Below are 21,724 nucleotides of genomic sequence, written 5' to 3'. Positions count from 1 at the left end.
ATTCCAAGCCCTTCAGTCCCTTAATGTAGAAGCTGCTAAATCCTGTGTTATCCTGATTGTGTTTCCACAATATTCAAATTGTTTCTTCATGGCTGCTTGTAATATTTTCTCCTTGACCTGGGAACTCTGGAACCTGGCTATAATATTCCTAGGAGTTTTCTTTTTGAGATCTTTTTCAGGAGTTGATCGGTAGATTCTTTCAACCTCTATTTTGCCCTCTGGTTCTAAAGCATCAGGGCAATTTTCCTTGAGAATTTCTTGAAGGATGGTTTCTAGGTTCTTTTTTTGATCATGGCTTTCAGGTAGTCCAATAATTTTTAAATGATCTCTCCTGGATCTATTTTCAAGGTCAGTGGTTTTTCCCAAGAGATATTTCTCATTGCCTTCTCTTTTTTTCATTTGTTTGGATCTGTTTAATAGTATCTTGATTTCTCATAAAGTCATTAGCTTCCATTTGCTCCAGTCGAATTCTGAAGGAATTATTCTCTTCAGTGAGCTTTTGAAATTCTTTTTCCATCTGGGCAATTCAGCTTTTTAAGGCATTCTTCTCCTCATTGCCTTTTTGAGCCTCTTTTGCCATTTGAGTTAGTGTATTTTTTAAGGTGTTATTTCCTTCAGTCAGGTTGTTAACTCTCTTTTCATGATTTTCTTGCTTCATTTCCATTTCTCTTCCCAATTTTTCCTCCACTTCTCTTATTTGGTTTTCAGAATCTTTCTTAACCTCCTCTACAGCCTGTAACCAATTTATATTTTTCTTGGAACCTTTTGGTGCAGGAGTTCTGACTTCGGTGTCTTCCTCCTCTTCCATGCTTTGATCCTTTTTGTCCCCAAAAAAGGAATCTAAGGTTTGACTACTGTGGTTTCTTTGCTTCCTTTGCTTGCTCATGTTGTCACTCATTTACTTGACTTTTGAGCTTTTTGCACAGTAGAACTCTGCTTCGAGAGAAGAGAGCTTTGTCCCAAATCGCTAGGGTTTTCATAACTTCCAGAGCTATTAGTTGGTACCCTCTCTACTGCCCCCACAAGCTCTGGCTCACTGGTCACACACCTCAGGACCACCACCCAAGGCCTTCATTCAGATCCAGGCATGTTAAAGCAAGAGCCATTGCAAGAGCAATTATCCCCTCAATGGTCACTTGATTCCCCTATGATCTCCAGGCCGGGAGCTCTGAAGCAACCACGTGGAGGTGGCTGCATGGCTGCTGCACCTCCACAGCTTCTTGCCCCAGGAGTCAGAGGCCAGACCGCAATTCCCTGTCCCTCCATCCCTCCCCCGCTTCCAACAGAGTTCTACACTGACCTTTTACTTTGTCTTTGGCATTTGTGGTTTGATATTTCTGGAAACCACCACAGCTGTTGGTGATCCATTCTCCCAAAGTCTGCTCTAGGTGCCTCTGGTTGGGGCTACCCTGGGGCTAAAACCACAGGCTCACATGGGGCTGTCCTTGGCTCCCAGAACACTGCAATGGACCCTTCCTGTCTGCCTGCCGGCCTGCCTTCAGCAGGAAATTTGTTTCTCTCTGTCACTTTGTGGGTTCAGTAGCTTGAAAGTTTGTTTAGAGTCATATTTTATAGGTATTTGAGGTGGTTATGGGGGGAGCCCATGGAGTTTTCCTGCTTCTGCACTGCCATCTTGGCTCTGCCCCAGTCTTCCTCAACTCTTGACTTTTATATGGATAGAATTTTGATGAAGATTTGAAAAAAATGATAATAAATCTTATTTTGATGTGGACTTTTGATTTCATTGGTGTAGGGATCTCCTGGTAAAGAAGGTCTCTCTTCCAATGCAGATGGGCAGTTCTGCAGTTCAGTTGTTTTTTAAAAATATATTTTTATTTATTTTGTTAATTATTTCCCAGTTACATGTAAAACCATTTTTAAAAATTCTTAATTCCAAATTTTCTCCCTCCCATGCTTTGAGAAGGTGATTAATTTGATTTCACTTATACATGTGAAGTTGTGCAGTTTAATTTTAAGAGTTGCCCAGGGCACTGAGAGGTAAAGCAAAGTAGATTGTCCAGGATCACAGCAACTGTTTGTCAGAGGCAGGAGTTGAAGCCAGCTCTTCCTGACTCCCAAGACCAGCTCTCTATTCACTATACCACACTGCCTTTCAGTAACAATAATAGCTGCCATTCATATAAGGTTTGCATAGACTTTCACTAAATACATTAACTGATTTGATTTTGAAAAATTTGAGGAGGGAAAATGAAAAAATGATAGGTCAATACATTTGACTGTTTTTGTATTTATTTCCTTAAAATAGGAGATATAACTTCTCAGTCAGTTGAAGAAGAAGAAAGATTTGTTGGTGTTAGTCGTCAGTACCAGGACATTAGCTTTCAATCCTTCAATCTTATTGGTAAGAAAAGGAAAAAATTTTAATGCAGTAACTATTGTTTGTGATAAAGACTTAAGCTGACTTTTTGAGAGGGAAACATTAAATATTCAACGCAAAATTTCTTTTTTTTTTTTAATAGAACCCCCTACTGAGGACCATCTTTTACAAAATACACTGTGGCCCGAGGTTCAAAAACTGTAAGTTATACTAGTTTAGGTGCACATCAGCTCTTCGAAATGATGACATAGCTTTAATCTTGATATTCAGTTGCACACACTGTTATTAAGGACCTTTCTTTGTCCCCCACACTCTGGAACCCCTCTTTGCCTCTTACATAGGATATGTGAGAATAAAACACTTCGGACAGTGCTCTTCACCATCTACTTGGTGGTGAGCCACTGACACTTAAAAGTATATGACCTGCAAAATCCATGTGCACCAGAAGATAGCAATTCTTCTCCCCAACATAATGAAGTTATAGAGGTAGGCAGTATTTGGTTTCAAGGTATACATTGTTTTCTTTTCTGCAAAGATCCATGTTTCATTACTGTGTGTACTGCCTTTGCCCTCCCAGATCATGACCTCTCTCTGCCTAAATTCATAGTTCATCACTGAGGCCAGACGGGATGTTTACTTGGTGACCAGCCTTCTGGTGATTCATCTTTCTGATCCTAGTCTTGCCTTCATATGGTGACACTGTATGCCCCAACCTGCACACAAAGCCTTCTTAGCTTGATAGGAACTTTGAGAGCTTGTGCTAGCGATCCTGGCTTTGCCTTTGAGAGCCCAGGGTTGCCTCCACACTGTCATGTGAAAGGCCTTAGGCTAATTTGTATTTGTTACTGTATCTCAGGGAAGGAGGTTGTCTGAAGGATGTAGAAATCCTTTAAGAGAGAGTGTCTGGAGACTTTGAATCATTAGGTATCAAATATTCCTTCTTTGGAGTGAGGGTATCAAAGGGGCAGAAATGTAATTTAGTTATAGATCTGTTATTGGGTCTGTGCTATTTTGTAGAATGTGTGAATTGATTGAAAACTTCATATGCTTAGTTGCCTGAGGAATAAGAGTTCTCCAGATAGGCTGTTGGCCCTGGTATTTGGAGTTGTAAAATAAGGTAGGAGCCTATGGAGAATTTGGGTTTAGAAAAAGCTGAAAATCCAGCATGAAGTGATTGAATGAGGAAACTTTTACAGGCAGAGACCAGGGGCCCTTAGTCAGATGGCAGTTTTAGCTGGAAGCTGTGCTAGTGTACTTAGGGTACAGACTGGAAAGGACTGTATTTCTCCAGGGACTTAAGGATGGAGAGCACCATGTAGGACTGATGGTGGTGTTAAATAAGGAGAGTGATTCGAAGGGTGGAGGCTGGAGGACTAAGCCAGGGACTGAAGGGGGTGTGAAAAAACAACTAGTGTTTTAAACTTTCACTAATGTGATTGAGTGAAATCATGTGCCTCTAACTCACCTGTTTTCTCTCTCTGTCTCTATCTTTCTTTGTCTCATTTTGTCACTGACTCTATCTCTTTTTCTTTGTCTCTCACATATATATTTATTCCTTTATGCATTCATTGATTTCATTATTTATATCTTTATATTAATGAGGTTCCTTCTACTTATCCAAATTTGCTCTCATCTATTTGCATGTTCCCTTCACCAATGAAGATCACAAACCTTCTTTGACTTAGTAGAGTTTTTGAGAATTGCTGTGGCCAAAAATTCCATCACCCTATAGTCAGTCTGGTGATAAGTCTCTATGAACTTAGCTAGGCTAGAAGAACTCAAATAAAAGGCATATAGTCTATTACTGGGCCTATCTTCAATGTCATTCTACTGTGGTAGGACCTCCCAGAGCTTGGGCTTGACTGACATTACCTTGGAGAACAGCGCATCACTTCCATTTCACAGAGACATTAGAGGGGGACTTCAGCTGATGTGTGTTGTTGCAGTAGATACAGTGGCTGGGGAATAACACTGGAGAGTAGAAAGGCGGAAAAAGCTGTGAGTCATAGGATCATCGGTTTAGAACTAGAAGAGACTGTGGAGACTCTTGAGTCCATCTTTTTCATTTTACAGATGAAGAAATTGAGACCAAAGAGCTTAAGGGACATGCTCAGCATTAGAGAGTAAGTGGTGGTCATGGGATTGGAACCCAAGTTTTCCTGAGTCTAAATCCATTCCCCTGTTTATTGCACCAGACTGCCTGTCAATCCCTGAGAGAAATCTTCTACCTCTTAATAAGAGAAGGTTATTAGGCTGCCTTGTGGGTACCCTGTTCAATTAAATTCAACTTTGTTAAGCACCTGCTATGGGCAAAATATTGTGCATGTTAAGCATGGGGAAAATAAAGATAAAAATGAAGTTTCCTTGAGAAACTCTCCTCCTGGTAGAGAGAAACAAGAAAACAGACAAGTAAATGCAGGATAATTGGAGGAGGGAAAGAGCACTAAGCCTTAGGGTTGTTGGGAAAGGCATCCTGAAGGAGGGGCTGAGGCTTGAAAGAAGCTGGGAATTCTGGGATCCGGAAGGGAGGAGGGAAAGCCTTCTAGGCTTGGGGCAGCATGCAGAGGCATAGAGCCAGGAGAGGGAAGGATGAGCTCATCACACCACTAAGTTAGGGCATTTTGGCTTCAGTGTCAAGTGAATGTGGAATGAGTCTGAGGAGGTAGGTCAGATCTACATTGTGAAGTACTTTAAGTTCCAAGCTCAGGAGCTTCTGTTTTATCCTAGAAGGAATGGGGAGCTGCTGAAGTTTCTTGAACAGGGGAATGCCACTGTCAGACTTGAGCTTTTGAATCTTTACTTTGGCAGCTGTGTGGAAGTGTGGAGTGGAGAGAAGTAAGAAGACCAGTTAATAAGTCGTTGTAGTAACCCAGGTGAGAAGTGATGATCCTGTGTGAGTGAGGCAAAAGAGAAGGGATTGTAGAGATGTTGTGGAAATAGAACTGATAGGAGTTCACAACTAATTGTATGTAGAGAGAAGAGTTGAGCATGAGTCCAGGGTTGCAAAACCAGCACAACTGGAAGGATGATGGTATCTGTAGCAGGAAAAAAAAAGTTTGGGGAACGTATTCTCAAATTACATTGATCAGCACATTTTTTTTCTTTAGTACAGATTATCTGAAGTTCTGTTAGAAATCTTTTCCACATTTGTTAAATGTTTGGAGTTTCTTTCCATTGTGAATTTTGTGATGGAAATCAAGGGATAAACTACCTTTAAAGGCCTTCACACATTCATTACACTCAGAAGGATTCTCTGTAATATTAATTGTCGGATGTTGAGTAAGAATTAAATTTCAGGGGAAGGCCTTCCCACATTCATTATGTCATTACACTATTTTATCACAGGGTATAATTCTTTGGTTAGAAAAAGATTTATCAAAGGAATCCTTTAATTAGTACCTCCGCAGGGCATTAAATTACAAAAAAAGATCTATGTGCAGCTTCTCAGCAACACATCCCATCTTTTTTTTTAATGGGAAAACCTCAGCATTTGTTAACCTAGCATCTGCATTTTAATGATCTAAAGCCCATACTTGTCATAGTACCTTTACTATCAGTACTTGTACAGGATTCAGTAACACAGTAAGTTTCAGTACTTAAATATTCAACAAATCAGCAAATGCAGATGTCTGCAAAAATCATTTCAAAAGGAACAGGCTTATATGGGAAACACCAGAAAAAATAAAGATTGTACAATTATAGCCCAAAATAAAGAGAAAATATCCTGCCAGTTTTTCTCTAGTGGATCCTAAAAGCAAGGATATCCAAGAGTAACGAGGGTATCTCTCCTCCTTGAGGGTCCCCCGAAATACAGAGGGCCAGATTTTATCCCATGTGAGCCCTGTGGTAGGGATTCTAAGCTTGCTCTTCCAGAGCGAGGCCAACTCCCCTTCAGGGATCTCGGGGCGCTCCTGAACAGTAGGGCTGTCTTTCTCCACTACCATTGGCTCCAGTGCTACCCCAGTTGCATTTAGCTTTTTACAGAAGTACTTACTTCTGTAAATGTAAATTGTAAGAAAAAAAAAAAGTAAAAATGTAAAAAAAAACCCCAGAAATTACAAACATTTTTCCCACGTCCCTGAAGTTACACTCTCCCTTATGCTGCCACTTTCATCCATGGGGTGAGTGGGCTTATATAATTTCTACAAGGGACAGCCAAAGATAGAGGAGTCAGAAACTCTTCTACTGCAGTCCTGGATCAAATAGGTCTCTCTGGTCTTCAGTTTTCATAGTCTAGTTTCCTATATATGTTGACATGGACTCCAGCTCCCTGCCTTCTGATGACCTAAAAGCTCCAAGGTCAAAGCTATCTTCATTCTCCTCTATCTAAAAGTAGGAAAGAATGGACACAGTAGAGACAGAAGCAATAGCAAGCCCATGTGGCCTCGCTTCGTGCTGGCTCTGGGCATAAGAGGATCTGCCCCCTGTAAGCTCACAGCACTTGAATGAATCCATCAAAGAAGGACTAAGCCATACCGTCTTTGGTAAGATTAATTAAGTGGACCTCATATTGTCCATTTAGTCCAGATAGATAGACAGTGATGCTAATCAGCTCCACGTGGACTTCTTACCAACCCTGACCACATATTGTGCCCATAACCCCTGTCTGCCTTCTATTAAATATGTGCTGTGACAAAGGCAACTGGGCAGGCTGGTATAGCAAGATCAGGGCAAATCCATCATTATAAAGAAGATAAAGCATTTTGATTATAACACATATTAACTCCTGCCATCTGAAAGATAACTTGTGAGTAGGAAGAAAACTGGTTTAAAATCTTCCTTCATAGTGATAGAGCCACCTTCACTGTGAATATTTTGTTAAAATAACTCAGTAAATTAGAAGGAGGAGGATAGGCTGACAACAGCAAGAGGTAATAGGGGCAGCCAGGAGAGACACCACCTACAGCAATCATAGCAGCTATAAAAGCTCAGGCCTGTTTAATATGGTTACATTCAGTGTTACATGCCCAATAGGCCCTTAGGACATCATTATATTTCAGTACATACATTAATGGATGCTCATGACTACCCTGAGTCTTCTAGAAAAAGTTACATGTTCAGTGTAGTGCTTAAGACAGCATGGAGGTGTATGGGAAGACAGGAGAGAAGCAGAAAAAAGATGAATAAGAAGACTACATCCCACAGACTGCTATTCTCCAAACTCTCACAGATGAAATCTTTAGTGAGACATCCAGTCCCTAAGTGAAGCATACTTCTCTCAGTGACCTGGGGGAGCCTTGTTAATGTGGGTGCTGTTGCTCCAGCAAGGATTATAGCTTTCTTTTCCTGTCCATGCCTTCCTGTAAATCCTCTGGAGCAGAGTTCTTAACTTTCTTGTTGTCCTCTTTGGCAGGCCGGGGAAGGAGCCTCTTTTCAGAACAGTGTTTTGTTACCTACATTCATCATTCATCGTTGCAGGGAGTGCTAAATTTCAGTTAGAGATTAGCCCAAATTGAAGTGTCCTTTTTTCCCGTCCAGTTTTGTAGACCCCAGGTCAAGAACCCCTACTTCCTCCAGGTCTTTTGACATTGTGTCAATACAGTGCACACATTGCCAGCCTGCATGACTGGCCAGTGTCATCTTTCACACTATTTTTCCACATGGCTTTTTTTTTTTTAAAGCAATCGGGGTTAAGTGACTTGCTCAAGGTTACACGGCCAGTTATTTCTGGGTGTGGTGCTGAGTGTCTGAGCCCAGGATTCGATCTCCAGGTCATCCCAACACTGGAGCCGGCGCTCTTACTCGCTGAGCCACCTAGCTGCCCCACCACATGGCTTTTTGTTGGGAGTTATGCTGCAGCCAATCCATGGGCCTCTTTCATTGCCCTTGGGACACACATGACTTGTGTTCTTTGGAGACCATGGTATTCTACACTTGTCACCTGTATGGTGTTGCACTTTCACGGTGTGTTATGGCAGCACCGTCTCAAAGAATCCAGAGTCAGACCACCTCTAATCGGAGTCTAGGCATTTGTTGAAGATTGATACCCCCAGAACTGTGCTAGGTTCCAAGAGGAACCAACAACTTCACTGAAAGCAAGACAGATTTTTATAGGGTAAAGATGCAATTATGTAACAGAAATTATGAATATTAAAAAGGTAGGTGGGATTTGTTAATGGATTGGGTAATGGGGATGAGTTTGTTAAGAGATTAGATAATGGGGATGGGTCCCAGCCTCAGTGGAACTGCACATGCTTTTGCCCACAATTCATATAGAAAAATCCATTGGGGGGTATGTATGATGTATGTATGTATGGTAATGATTTTATAATAAGCCTCTCTGTGTCATAAGTTCACCTAAAGGACAGCTTTTGCTATTCCTGCGCAGATGCTCACATAGGGAAAGTCCCTTTTGTTGTTTTGGGGTCTACATCCTGCTCAGGCGTCCTGGTGGCGCTGCTTTCTGATTGGCTGGCTGTTGTGATCCTGTCTGAGATTATGGATGTCTGGATGTGGTTATGATTGAGTACATGGACACACATGCTGTTTCTGTGGGAAATGTGAGGAAATGGTCTGGGGGCTGTGGCTAGCTAGAGGCAGTGGCTGGGATCCTATCACACGGACACACCTGCTGTTTCTGTGAGAAATATGAGTTTATGGACACACCTGTTGTTCTAATGAGCAGTGAGGCTCATTAGAGGAAATTAGGATATTGAGTCTGGGCAGGGGGCAGGGCTCAGAGACAGTGGCTAGCTAGGACCAGTGGCTGTACTGAGTCTAGGGGCCTGTGGTGTGGTAGACTTGTGATGTCACTGGTATAGAGAAACTACCCTAGCAGTGCTAGTCAGAGCCATCTCTGCAACTTCATGGTGCAGGTCATACACCCAGGTTTTTCCTACTTCAAGGTCAGTTCTCAGTACACTATACCATAGTCTCTATACTGAAAGAATATTGGAATTAAAAACATGGGTCTTTCTTTGAGGGAGAAACTTGAAGTTTTTAAAAACATCTCAGTTTCCCAAATGTAGCCCCCTCTGCATTTTTATTTTTCAGTTTTGGGCCTATTTTATTGATTGATTATTACTCATCGTGTCTGTCCAAACTAAAGGATCTGACAGCTAAATTCTCTGGGCTGAGTGTTCAGTTGCATATTTGTTGGACAGAAGAAGTTCTCCATCCACTTGATCCCAGTTTCTTTAATATTTGTAGCTTTTTCTCCATTCATCTGACCACTGCCTTGCATCAACCAAGTCTTAACATTTTTTACCTGGACTATTGCAGTAGCTTCTTTATTTGTCTCCTTGCTCACAAGCTATCCCCACACCAGTCCATTCTCCACAAAGCTGCCAAATTGTTTTTCCTTTTTAAAAAAATAATTTTTTTTATTCTAGGCTTGAGCACCAAATGTAATAAGTATTGCTACATACAGTGAAACTTCATCTCTATTACATATAGTTTGCTTTTCCTTTTAAGAATATAATAAATTTGGCATATAACTTTCAAAACTGTCATGCTTGTCCATGTTTCCTTCTGGTCTTCCTTCTGTTTTCTTCTGGACAGTATTTAATATTTCAATAGTTTAATAGTTTTGATAGTTCTTTCTTTTCTCTTTTTATTTCCAAATTGATATTCCTAAAGCATAGATTTGACCATGTTACCCCCTTACTCAAGAAGCTTCAGGAGACCCTTATTACTTCTGGCATAAAACTCCTCTGATGGACATTTAAAGCCCTTTATAATTTGGCTCTAATCTGATTTTCCATTCCATTCTTCCTCACTCACCCTTTATTTCAGACAAGGTGGGTTACTTGCTTTTCCCTAAAAATGATATCCCATTGTTCAGCCCCACTTTGTTTCATGCTGCTCATGAAAGGCACTCCCTCCTTCCTCTACCACTTGGGAGCTCTAGCTCCCTTCAAAGTACAGCTGCTGTCACCTAGGGGTTCAAATCAATGCAATTCAGTTCAACAATTCTTTGAGTGTCTAGCACTGAGTAGATATTCAGTAAAGGGTTGTTGAATCAAATTGCATTGAATCAAATTGAATTTTTTTCTGAATAGATAGATATGCACCAAATCCACTAGTAAGGAATAAAAATACAAGGTTAGCTACACATGTTAATTTGTTTTGAGTTTTCTTTTTTTTTGTCTTGAAAAGTTACACGTTAATTTGGAAAAGCATGTACATGACTTTAAGGGAAGGTCAGTGAAAAGATATTTTGTGCCTATTTGCTACAAGTACACTTCCCTGAATGTCTCCTTTATGGGATGGGAGCTAAACAAATCCTTCTCTGAAAGCTTAATGTAAATTCTAGTTAGACATGCAGTATTATTCCTGGCAACTCTACTCATATTTAAAGTACTCTGTAAGAAGTTGTATACCTGAGAGAGATTTCTTGTCCTTTTTTCCTTTAAGTGAAGTACATTATTCCCTTTTTTTTTCCTTTTAGATATGGACATGGTTATGAGATTTTTTGTGTTGCTTGTAACAATTCAAATACTGTGATTGCCTCAGCATGTAAGGTACGATATTTTTCTATTTAATTTTTAGTACAATATTTGAGATCACATTGGATTTTGGATATCATTGGTCCTGGGCAGAGCTTATGGTAGTTACTTATTTTTAAACACTCAGCTTTTGAATCATCAGTTCATGTGATTGATGTTGTTACTGCTGACCCCTGTTGCTCTTTGTATCTTTGCTCTCCGCTTTCCCCAGTGCCTTACTCTGCTGGTGCTGCCATGGGAGAAAGAATCTCTCCTGCCATGCCTCAAGAGAAGTTGGTGTTTCTGAAAACCCTTACATCTCACTCCTCCTTACACCCTCTCCTCTCCCTCTCCTCTCTCACTGCACTTCAGCACCAGCTGCTATGACCCCGGTGTTCTGTCTTGTTTCAGCTTCCTTCCACTCCTGCCCTGTCCTACAGCTTTTTGGGAGCTGGGCTAGTGGGAAAGGAGATCAAGTGGGAATTCCTATTTTGGATTTATAGGGGTTGGGATTTGTAGTTGGGATTGTCAGGCTTCCTGAGTTGGAACTTGGAACTCAGTTTCCTTTAGAAATATTGTTATACATTACTATTATAGATATGTTTTTGCATAATTACACATGTATAACCTAAATCAAACTGCTTGCTTTCTAAATTGGGGGGTGCTGAGAAGGGAGGAAGGGAGAGAATTTGTAACTTGAAGTTTTAAAAATGAATGTTAAAAATTCTTTTTACGTGTAACTGGGGAAATTAAAAAAAAATAAATATTAAAAAGAAGAAATACAAACACACACCAAGAAATCTTGTTATAAATGGTGATTAGATCATTTGTACCATTAAACTATATCATATGTTAAATAGACCTTTGTGGACCAGCATGAAAACTTAACTACCCAGTATGCTGTTTCTACCCTCACCCCCCCCCCACCCCCAGTACTCCCCAGGGGAAAATGTGTTTTGAGTTCCCAGGGACTGACTGCAGATGAATTTCTAGGATGCTTCCCATTTATAACTTGTTGACTGGTTGAATATCTTTCAGGGATTGATGGTGGGGGGTTGGAAGTGTGATATAAAGCACATCTGATAGTGTGGTTATGCCTCTGAATGAATGAAACCGGGACTGTGCAGGCGGGTTAGACATCTGAACCAGTTGTAGCCCCCTTTACAGATGTGTACATTTGCTGTTTTGCCTTCAGTCACTTTCCAGCTGTGGTAGTTTTTCCTGTTTGTCCACTGCTATCCTGCAGGCAACCAGGAAGGAGCATGCTGCTATCATTCTGTGGAGTACTGCCTCTTGGAAGCAGCTGCAGAGCTTGCTTTTCCACAACCTGACTGTGACCCAGGTGGCCTTCTCTCCAGATGATAAGTTTCTACTCGCTGTTTCCAGAGATAGAAACTGGTCACTGTGGAAAAGACAGGAGGAGAACTCACAGCAGCCAGGTAAAAGACAGTGGAAAACCATCCCTGTGACTATGTATTTCATCTGTTTCCAGCACTGGTGGGAAAAGGGGAAGTTTAGATAATCTTGGAGTGACTGAATTTGGAGCATCACAATTCCTCAGTGATGGGTTCATCAGCAACCTTGCAGCTAAAGGAAGGGAGTGAGGCTGGTAGCGGTGACAGGTAGCTCAAGGCAAGTTATGTTCAAATGTGTGAGTTACAGCTTTCATGGTTACAACATTTTATAGACAATAAAGACATTTTTAGAAAATCAGTTTTGCCACAAAATTTGATAAATGATATACATTCTGATCTATAGATCTTATGTGGTGGAAATAGTCACAAATACAACTAAGAATATTTAAAATTTTTTTAAAAACATAGTAACACTTTCAATAATTTGAAAAACTCATTTGCCAAATTTATGGTAGCTACATCTATACATCAAGAGGCAATAAAGAACTAGAAATTATGTTGCTTTTCGTCATTCTAGATATCTAATCTATAAGCTCTGGGATTACTTCCTAGCCATAGAGGGGCATAGAAGAAGCTGCTTGCTCAAATGGATAGCATGCTGGGCCTGGATTCAGAAAGACCCGAGTTCATATTGACCTCAGATAACTTACTAGCTGTGTGACCCTGGGCAAGTCACTTAACTTCTGTTTGCCTCAGTTTCCTTAACTGTATAATGGCACCTATCTTAAAAGGTTGTTGTGAGGTTCAAGTGAGATATTTGTAAAAAGCACTTGCCACAGTGGTTGGCATATGATAAGTATTCTATAAAAGCTTACGCTCTCTCCTCCACTTCCCCATACAAGGAATGTGCCCTAAGACTGGGTGAGACCCTTAACTATTTTTTTTCCTAGTTTCACAATTATTCAAATGAGTACACTTGTCCAAGTACCTAGGGTCCTAAAGGTTTGTTAAAATCTTTTAGACATTTGTTTCCTTTGGTATTTACAAGTGAGCTTAAGACGGAGCTTTGTTAGGTCCCAGTTTATGCAGGTACGATAACTTGGTGCTTGGGATGTTTTTTGGCTTCAGTCTGCATTATAACAGTTCCATGATGATGGATTCATTCACCAGCTTAGAGGGCCCTCAGCCCTTCCCTATCTGCTTTGGCCTTAGCTGGGCCTGAGGAAGTGTCCTTTAAATTCCAAGAGGTTGCTTTCTTTTGAATGCCTTTTCACCCTAGGCTGAAACCAAGAAAAAAAGATTCTCAGTACCTGGTCTTTCCAGTTCTCCTTCTTGAGAATGACTTGGTTTATTTATTTACCAGTAATTCTAGGGTATTTTTTGTCTGGCTCAATCCTGTTATGTGCAGTTTTCCATGAGTCTGGTAGAGATTATTGGGTGGACACATTTTTATCCATTTGGTTTCTGGCCCTTAAGGACTTGGTTTCTTAGGAGACTATTTCACTTCCATCTTTCAAAACTCCTTGTAAAATGCATGCAACAAGTGTAGATAGACTAAGTTTGGTATTTGGACTAAGTAGTTCTTGTCTGAAGAACAAGAATTATTTCCATAGGAAAGGAAAAGAAAATGATCTAATCTTATTGTCCATGGCATCCCTGCCCCCAAATTGAACCCCTAACTAGCTATCTCAGATATACCCCAAGAGTACTGGGTTAGCATGAATCCATCCCCACCACTGAAAGAAGAACAAAAAGTTATATGTTCTACTGATTACAGGTCAATAACTCTATTTACATAATCCAAAAAATTTTAACAATGTAGTTTCACATAAACATGTGCTGTACAGAAATGAGTTGCTAAGCATCATTATCTTAAACATATGGCTTTATAAAGGGTGAAAAAGAAAATAGCTATCTCCCATTCAGTAGATGATTTTTCAACTATGGATATGTATTTTTTTTCCCAGAACCGGCTTTTAGTCTCTGTGCATTTACAGACAAAAACACAGCTGTGCATAGCAGAATCATTTGGTCTTGTGATTGGAGCCCTGATAGCAGATATTTCTTCACAGGAAGTCGTGACAAAAAGGTAATTTTTAAAAATGTTTGTTAACTCTTTTAAGACTTTCTCTAAGGACTTTGAGCTACTGTCAGGAAAACTTTTTAACAAAGAGTGTTCAGACTAAGTGATAAACTAAGGAATAGAAGACACCAGAAGAGAGGGCTGAGAAGTTAAAGGGAGAAGCAGGGAGAGGGAGAGAGAAATGATTTCTAGTTGAAAATGATGACAGAATTCTGAAGATAGAAAGGAGCTCAGCAAACATATAGTCCACAGTAGACACTTAGCTGCTAGCTGACTAGATGACCAGCAGAATCCCCACTGTAACATTGCTGACTAGAGGGTATCTAGCCTCTGCTCCAGAGATTTCCAGGAAGGAGAAAACTGCTCACCTCTCTCGTCAGGCCATTCTGCTTTGGACGGCTCCGACTGGTGGGAGGTTTTCCTGCATTGGCTTCTTTTTAACTTCTGCTAAATGCTCTTGTTTCTACCCTTTGAAACCAGACAGAGCTTCAAGTCCCTCTTGTCACAAGAGCCCCCATTGGCCCTCCTGCGTCTTCGTGCAGGGTAAACCAATGCTCTTAGTTCCTCTTTTTTTTTTTTTTAAAGCAATTGGGGTTAAGTAACTAGCTCAAGGTTACACGGCCAGGTGTTTCTGGGTGGGTGCTAAGTGTCTGAGCCCGGATTCGATCCCAGGTCATCCTGACTCTGGGGCCGGTGCTCTTACTCGCTGAGCCACCTGGCCACCCCTCTTAGTTCCTCTTTACCAACCCTTCCCTGACATGACCTCAGGCCCTTTACCATCCTGGTTCCCCTGCAGCCCACCGGTGCCTTTGTTAAATTGCAAGGCTGCAAGCAGAACCAGGCTCCAGGTGTGATCTCACTGGCAGAATGTAGAGGGACTTTGAGAAGAAAATGAGATGATAATTGTAGAGTGCTCAGCACGATGCCCAGGCATGATGTATGTGTTCACTGTTATTCTTGACAGCAGTGCCTTCTTGACACTAACATGTAATTAGCTTTTTGAGGGATTGTCATGTCATCCTGCTGACTCCTACTGTGTTTAGAGTTCACTGAGACCTCTAGATCTTTTTCAGAGAACCTGTTATCTAACTGTTCCCCTCCATGCACCCCCATCTTGTGCATGGGAAATTGATTTTTTTAATGCCAGTTATAAAACTTTACATTGATTTTTCCTGAATTTCATCCTTTAGATTCATCCCAGTGTTTCAGTCTGTCAGGATCTTTCTGGGTTCTGACTATCACCCAGTGTGTCCCCCATCCTTTTCAAGTTGTGTGAGCAATCAATCAGTCATTGAATAATCAGTATGTCAGGCACTATGCTATGTGCTGTGCTAAACAGAGATAAAAGTGGAATAATCTCTGCCCTCAACTGGCTGACATTCTACTGTAGAAGAACAGCACAAACATAAAAGGATAGAGAGTGGACGTGTGATTTCATTGTTATAGAGAAATGCCAGGTGAGGAAACTCCCTCTCCCAGTGCAGGTCAGTACCTTCTGTGCACATTAAATAGTTAAATAAAGAAAACTGCCTAGAGCACGGGAGAGGTCAAGGGACGTACTGATTGGTCCCTGTTACATAGCCTCTATGTGTCTGGGGCAGACCTGAAAGCCAGGTCTTCTGATTTCAAGGCCACCTCGCTACCCACTGCATGACACTGACTCCATGTACATAGAAAGGCATAGATGGGATGGCTAGGTGGTACAGTGAATAGAGAACTGGCCCTGAAGTCAGGAGGACCTGAGTTCAAATCCGACCTCAGACACTTGATACACTTACTAGCTATGTGACTTTGGACAAGTCACTTTAACCCCAATTGCCCTCCAAAAAGCAAAAAAAAAAAAGGCATGGACAGAAGTTGGGGAAAGCATGGAACTGGTATTTTGGAGGGGTTAGGAAGGGCTTCATGTAGAAAGAAGCTGGCAAATGGGTTGGGAAGAAAATGTAGAATTCTAAGACATAGAGGACAAGGCATAGCCCAGGCCTCATCTTCCTTACCTGTACACAAAGGAGATTGCATTAAAATGACCTCTAATTCTTAATTAGCAGTTGTTTGTAAACCCAGAAGAAATCCTCTTGGATATTGATCTAGATTCCCATCACCAAAAGATATGGACATTTGGGAAGGGAGACCCTGCAGTAGTAATTATAATTTTTCCTTAAAAGAAAGACAAAGAACCTGCCATTGTATCTGAGAATAAAGGTTGGACTGTAATCAGATAGCATGATTCCATTATCTCAGTGTTATCTAATACAGTGCCCTGGGATTTTTGTTTGGTTGATGCTATTTAACATGTTTCTCAGTGATTCAGATAAAGGCCTAGATGGCATTAACATGTTTATCAGTGTTTTAGATAAAGGCTCCTTGGCACACTTATCTGATCTCCTCTCTACTTGGGAATCCCAGCCAGATTCCCCTTTAATTTATTCTTATAATAACTACTACTAAAGTGGAATCAGGATTGGAAAATGGGTCCATGTACATTTCTAAGAAGGCAGGTATACAAACAAATCTCACTGGATCAAAAGACTTTTCCAGAGTTTAGAACAGTGAGACTCACTCATTTTTAGTGGTGTCTGGCAATGTCCCTACATCTTTATAAACTGAGTGAGAAGTAGGATAAGGAAGGTTTCATCTCCTTCAGTTTTCTGTTATGTAACTTAATAATGTTGGTTGTAATTCTCTGAATTTTCAGAGCATTAGAATGCCACAGCATATGCAGATTTAAATATGAACAAAGGCCAAATATGAATTAAAAAAAAAAAACCATTGAAAAAAATCACAGCATCTGAGAATGGGCTTATTTACAGAATATCTATTCCAGAAGAAACCTGCAGGGAGCATCCCAGGGGAGAAGAAAGACATGTTCCTGTAGATTTATCCATGAACATACACAGCTTTGTAATTTTTTCATCTGTGTGTTTGACTTAGGTTGTCGTCTGGGGTGAATGCGACTCTGCCAGTGCTACAGAAGAAAACCGCATCTGTAATATCGGGCCCTGCTCTTCAGTCCTGGATGCAGGCGATGCAGTCACCGCCATCAGCATCAGCCCTGTGCTTACGCTTGCTAGAAGGTGTGGCTGCATTCTTAGATTTTGTTTTTAAGAGAAGAACATTTTAATTCCCACTTACTCATTGTAAGGCCAAACTCTGAACTGGGCAGTAGTGTTGCTTGCCTTCCTAGTTTTTATTCCTCTTCTAACTCTCTCTGTGAGATCTCCTGGCCCCAGGACAACTCAAGAGTTGTCCCCCCAGCTAGTTAAGATTAATCAAACCAGATAAGTAAGAGGCCGCTAGGTGGCGCCATAGTGCACAGAGCACCATCCTGAAGTGAGAAAGACTCATCTAAGTTCAAATGTGGCCTCAGACACTTACTAGCTGTGTGACCCTGGGCAAGTAACTTAACTCCCTCTACTTACCTCAGTTTCCTCATCTGTTTCTTTTAGAGGTGATTGGTTCCTTTAGATCCTAATAAGAAAATGCTTGGAAATTGGTTGTACAATCCTGCTGTTGTTGAGCTTTGGTGCTCAATTAACTCCTTGAGTTTAGGTAGTGACACTGGTGATGATAGAAATAATTTTAATACCTGTTGCTATGTCTTTTTTTTAGATACATTGTTGCATTAGGATTAGAATGTGGAAAGATCTGTTTGTATACATGGGAGAAGACTCTCCAGCAACCAGCCTCTTCAGATTGGACCAAATGCATAGAAACAAATCATAGGTATTTTCATGTCCCATTCCATATAGACAATATTTGTTTCATTTGAGTTGAACAAAAGTTAGTGTGTTTTGTTCAGTAAACTATATCCAGCTTTTACATGGAGAGATACATGCAGAGACCCAGGTGCAGAAAAATTATTGAAATTCTTCTTTCTTCAAGAACGTAATAGTAAGGGCAGCTAGGTCACACTGTGAATAGAGCACCAGCCCTGGAGTCAGGAGGACCTGAGTTCAAATCGGGCCTCAGACCCTTGACACTTAACTAGCTGTGCGACCTTGGGCAAGTCACTTAACCCCAATTGCCTTGCCTTCCCCCCCTCCAAAAAAAAACAAAACGTAATAATACATTCCATTCCCAAAATGCTTTCTATCTCCCATCATTCAGACCGTTGATAAAAATCTGATAGAAGTAGGATCTATCCTAGACACCTAGAGTCTGGAGAGAAAGAGACGGTTAGGATGGGAGATTTGGGGGACTTGTTGCTTAGTGCAAAAGATGGGTTGGGTGACTGAGTAAGAGAATTCACTTTTTCACTGCTCCCCTTATTACTTGGAGCCTCATTTTCTGTTTTTACCTCCTTGGAGTATAAGTCTAGCAGTAGGATCTTTGGATTAAAAGGTTTTTAGACATTTTAGGCATAAATTTTTTTTAGCATAAAATAAATTGCATGGGTTGAGATGAAATCTGAATTTATTTTGCAATTATAGTTTGCAAAGATGCATTTTTGTGTCATGACTTTTTTATCTTTATTACAGCCAAAGTCATACACTCACAGTCAAAAAACTGTGCTGGAGGAATTCTACTGGAAGAGCTGGTTATGATGACCTGGACAGCAGTGAGTGGTTACAGCTGGCAAGCTGTGGAGAGGATCACTTTGTCAAAATATTCAATGTTAATAGATATGCACTTTAGCTAAAGTAGAAAATTTACATTCAAGAAATGTTAAAACCTCTGTCACCTGCTTGAGTTTCACATTTTGAAAATTTTTATATCATTTTAAAAAGATAATTATGTTTTTGTACTATCTAAAAACAGCTTTGATAATATAGTCAGTATTGTATAAATATTTATTTGTAAATAAATAAATTTCCTTTCCTTCATAATTTAATTTGAATTTCATTTTTATTATTATGCTTAACACTTTATTTAGGGACCAATTATCCTAGTGCCTTCACCCATGTGATTTCTTCCCATCTACTTGGGTATAGTGGATATGATATGGTTATAGGATTTGGGCTGCACCCCTGAAAGGAAAAGACCATGTCTTTGAATGCAACCCAGCCCTTGAACTTTTCCATACATTTCTGTAGCCCAGATCCCTGGCATTCACCTGAGGCATTTGGCCCATCCCAGTCTACATAGATACTCTGTAATCCTTTTTAACTGTACTTTCACTGTGGCTCTCTGACCGCTTAACTCCTTTCATTGTCTGCACCTGGGCCACCTCAGGCTATTTACCACTCCTTTAGGAGTGGTAAATCTCCTTCTGATCTTCTCACAGTCTTTTCTTGTATATAAGTACCAATCTTACCCCCATTAAATTGCACTGATTCTTAGAATCTGTCAGGCTCTGATTGGGGACACAATAGCAGATTTACTAGGAATCTTGCCCGCTTAACGGATTTTATAATAAAACCTCCTTTTTCTGACTGAAAGAAGGGTTGAGTGGTCAAATTCTTTTGAGGCAGATTCCCTGTACCCTTGCATTTCAGGGCTCCCAGCACCGCAAATTGCAGCAAATTAATGGGCCAGAGTCAAGAAGACCTGAGTTCAACTCCATCCTCAGAACTTTACTGTTTTTTTTGACCCTGGGAAAGTCACTTAACTTCTGTCTGCTGGTTTCCTCAGCTATTAAATGGGAATAACAATAGTACTTACTGGGGCAGCTAGGTGGCATAGTGAATAGAACACAGGCCCTGGAATCCGGAGGACCTGAGTTCAAATTTGACCTCAGATACTTGACACTTTCTAGATATGTGACCTTGGGAAAATCATTTAACCCTGATTGCCTCACCTCTCCCCTCAAAAAAAAAATAGTAGTACTTACCTCCTGGGGTTGTTGTGAGGATCAATGAAGACAAAAGTGTTTAGCATGGTGTAATGCGAATGTAAATTTTAAAGATCTTCCCTGCCCCTAGGCTAAAGTGCACCAGAAGCCTGGGGAGGGAGGCTTGTTTTTCAGTAGATACTTTTTGATTGGCCAGTGGGTCAATAAGGTTGTTACATTCTCTGAGCCAGGAGAAGGCTATATAAGCCCTGATGTGTAGCTTTGTTTTGGGACTCACTTTGAGAAATGTTCTGTGATTTGATCTGAATTCTGGGAAGCCGTTGTTGAGAGTCCCCCGGCTTTGAAAAACCCAGAATGTGGAAACCCAGGTGTTGACTGGGTGTGGATGTAGTGGTTGGACAGTTTGGAAATCTGTCTACTTGATGTTTCTGTCTTGATAATTATGCCTGTATACTTTGAGGTTCAGGGTGCTGACCTTTTCTCCTGAACAAGGTAAACGATATATGTCTGACTGATTAAAGTAAGCTTGTTAACCCATTTTGAGTTGCTTTCCTTTAACAAAGCAGATTCAAGAACCTGTGTGAGCAGGCACCCTGGGGACACTGGGGTGCTTGCTGCTACACATGGTACCTAGCATCCTTAATAAAACACTTTCCATTCCCCTTCCCTTCTCTTTATATCATTTGTACTTTGATTTGAGTTCCTGGAGGATAGGTACTGATTTAACCTAAGTGCTTTTTGATTCATCACTACTTGAGAATTTTTATTTACTGGTCTTAATCTTGTGTCTTGGAGCTGTGGAGAGTAAGTTTAATCTTCTTTCCACATGACTTTTTGGTATTTAAAGACAGCTGTCATGTTGATTCTTAAGATTTTTTTTCTTCTCCATGTTAAATGTTCTCCATTCTTTTAGTCATTCCTCATATAATATGGTCTTAGATGCCTTAAACATGTTAACCTTAGGATTTTCTGTAGTTTTTCAGCATCCCTCCTAAAATGTGTTGTTTAGAGCTCATTATCCACAAAATATTCCCTAACTCTTACATTTGAAATTCTTTTAAGGGAGAGTTATCCATACAGTTGAGAGAGATTGAGAGAGAACGCAGCATAGTGAATGGAGAGAGCTCATCTTTTAAGACTTAGGCATTCAAGTCCTGCCTTTGACACATGACCAGTTTTGGGATACTGGGCAAGTTGCTTAACTTCTAGATGTCATTGGCATCAGAAAATGCCAGTTTGCATTGGTAAAGGAAGTGTCATTGGGAATTCCTTATACAGTACCAGTGAGAGATTGGGTTTTTTAAAGATCTATATAAAAGGATAATAAAATCATAAATTTGTCACTTATTAAACCTTAGAGGTTGTCTCATTTATAGATGAAGAAAGTGAGGAGTTGAAGTGACTTGACCAAGATCACACAGTAAAAGTCAGAAGCAGGATTTGATCCTGGGTCCTCTGGCTCTAGAACAAGTATTCTTTTCACTGTAAGTAAAGTTGAAGTAGTTTGCTATTTCCTTCTCCAGTTCATTTTACAGATGAAAAAACTGAGTCAGACAAGTTAAGTGACTTGGAGGTCTCACAACTAGTAAGCATCTGAGGTCAGATTTGAACTCAGGAAGATGTCTTAGCTCCAAGCCCCGGTGTTGGTGCCACCAACTGTGATTTGGGGGGGATGTCTACTCAAAGCATGTGAAGACTTTCCCTAGCAGAATGAACGAATGAGAACAATTCATTCCATTGGCCATGAGAGTGAATGAAGCAAGTCTTATGGAGTGCTTAGAGCTTTGTCAA

At 40.6% G+C, this 21,724-nt stretch overlaps 1 protein-coding gene across 2 annotated transcripts in view; it reads left to right on the top strand.

Annotated features, from left to right (window-relative positions):
* Window positions 1-19,033, top strand: part of ELP2 (elongator acetyltransferase complex subunit 2) — a 71,370-nt gene extending 52,337 nt beyond the window's left edge. For both annotated transcript variants that reach the window (XM_069075841.1, XM_069075832.1), the window contains exons 15-22: window positions 2,267-2,362; window positions 2,481-2,538; window positions 10,728-10,800; window positions 12,011-12,203; window positions 14,087-14,208; window positions 17,134-17,276; window positions 17,812-17,925; window positions 18,681-19,033. In XM_069075841.1, coding sequence (XP_068931942.1) covers window positions 2,267-2,362; window positions 2,481-2,538; window positions 10,728-10,800; window positions 12,011-12,203; window positions 14,087-14,208; window positions 17,134-17,276; window positions 17,812-17,925; window positions 18,681-18,837 — 956 coding nt within the window. In that variant the 3' untranslated portion in view covers window positions 18,838-19,033. The remainder of the gene's footprint in view (window positions 1-2,266; window positions 2,363-2,480; window positions 2,539-10,727; window positions 10,801-12,010; window positions 12,204-14,086; window positions 14,209-17,133; window positions 17,277-17,811; window positions 17,926-18,680) is intronic.
* The last annotated feature ends 2,691 nt before the right edge of the window (window positions 19,034-21,724 follow it).

This window comes from Petaurus breviceps, unplaced genomic scaffold (assembly GCF_028583685.1).
Source record: "Petaurus breviceps papuanus isolate PSGF00001 unplaced genomic scaffold, PetGlider_PUasm1.0 151, whole genome shotgun sequence".
Classification (NCBI taxonomy): Eukaryota; Metazoa; Chordata; class Mammalia; order Diprotodontia; family Petauridae; genus Petaurus; species Petaurus breviceps.
Note: the sequence above shows the minus strand (reverse complement) of the source record. Positions and strands in the feature narration are given on the sequence as shown.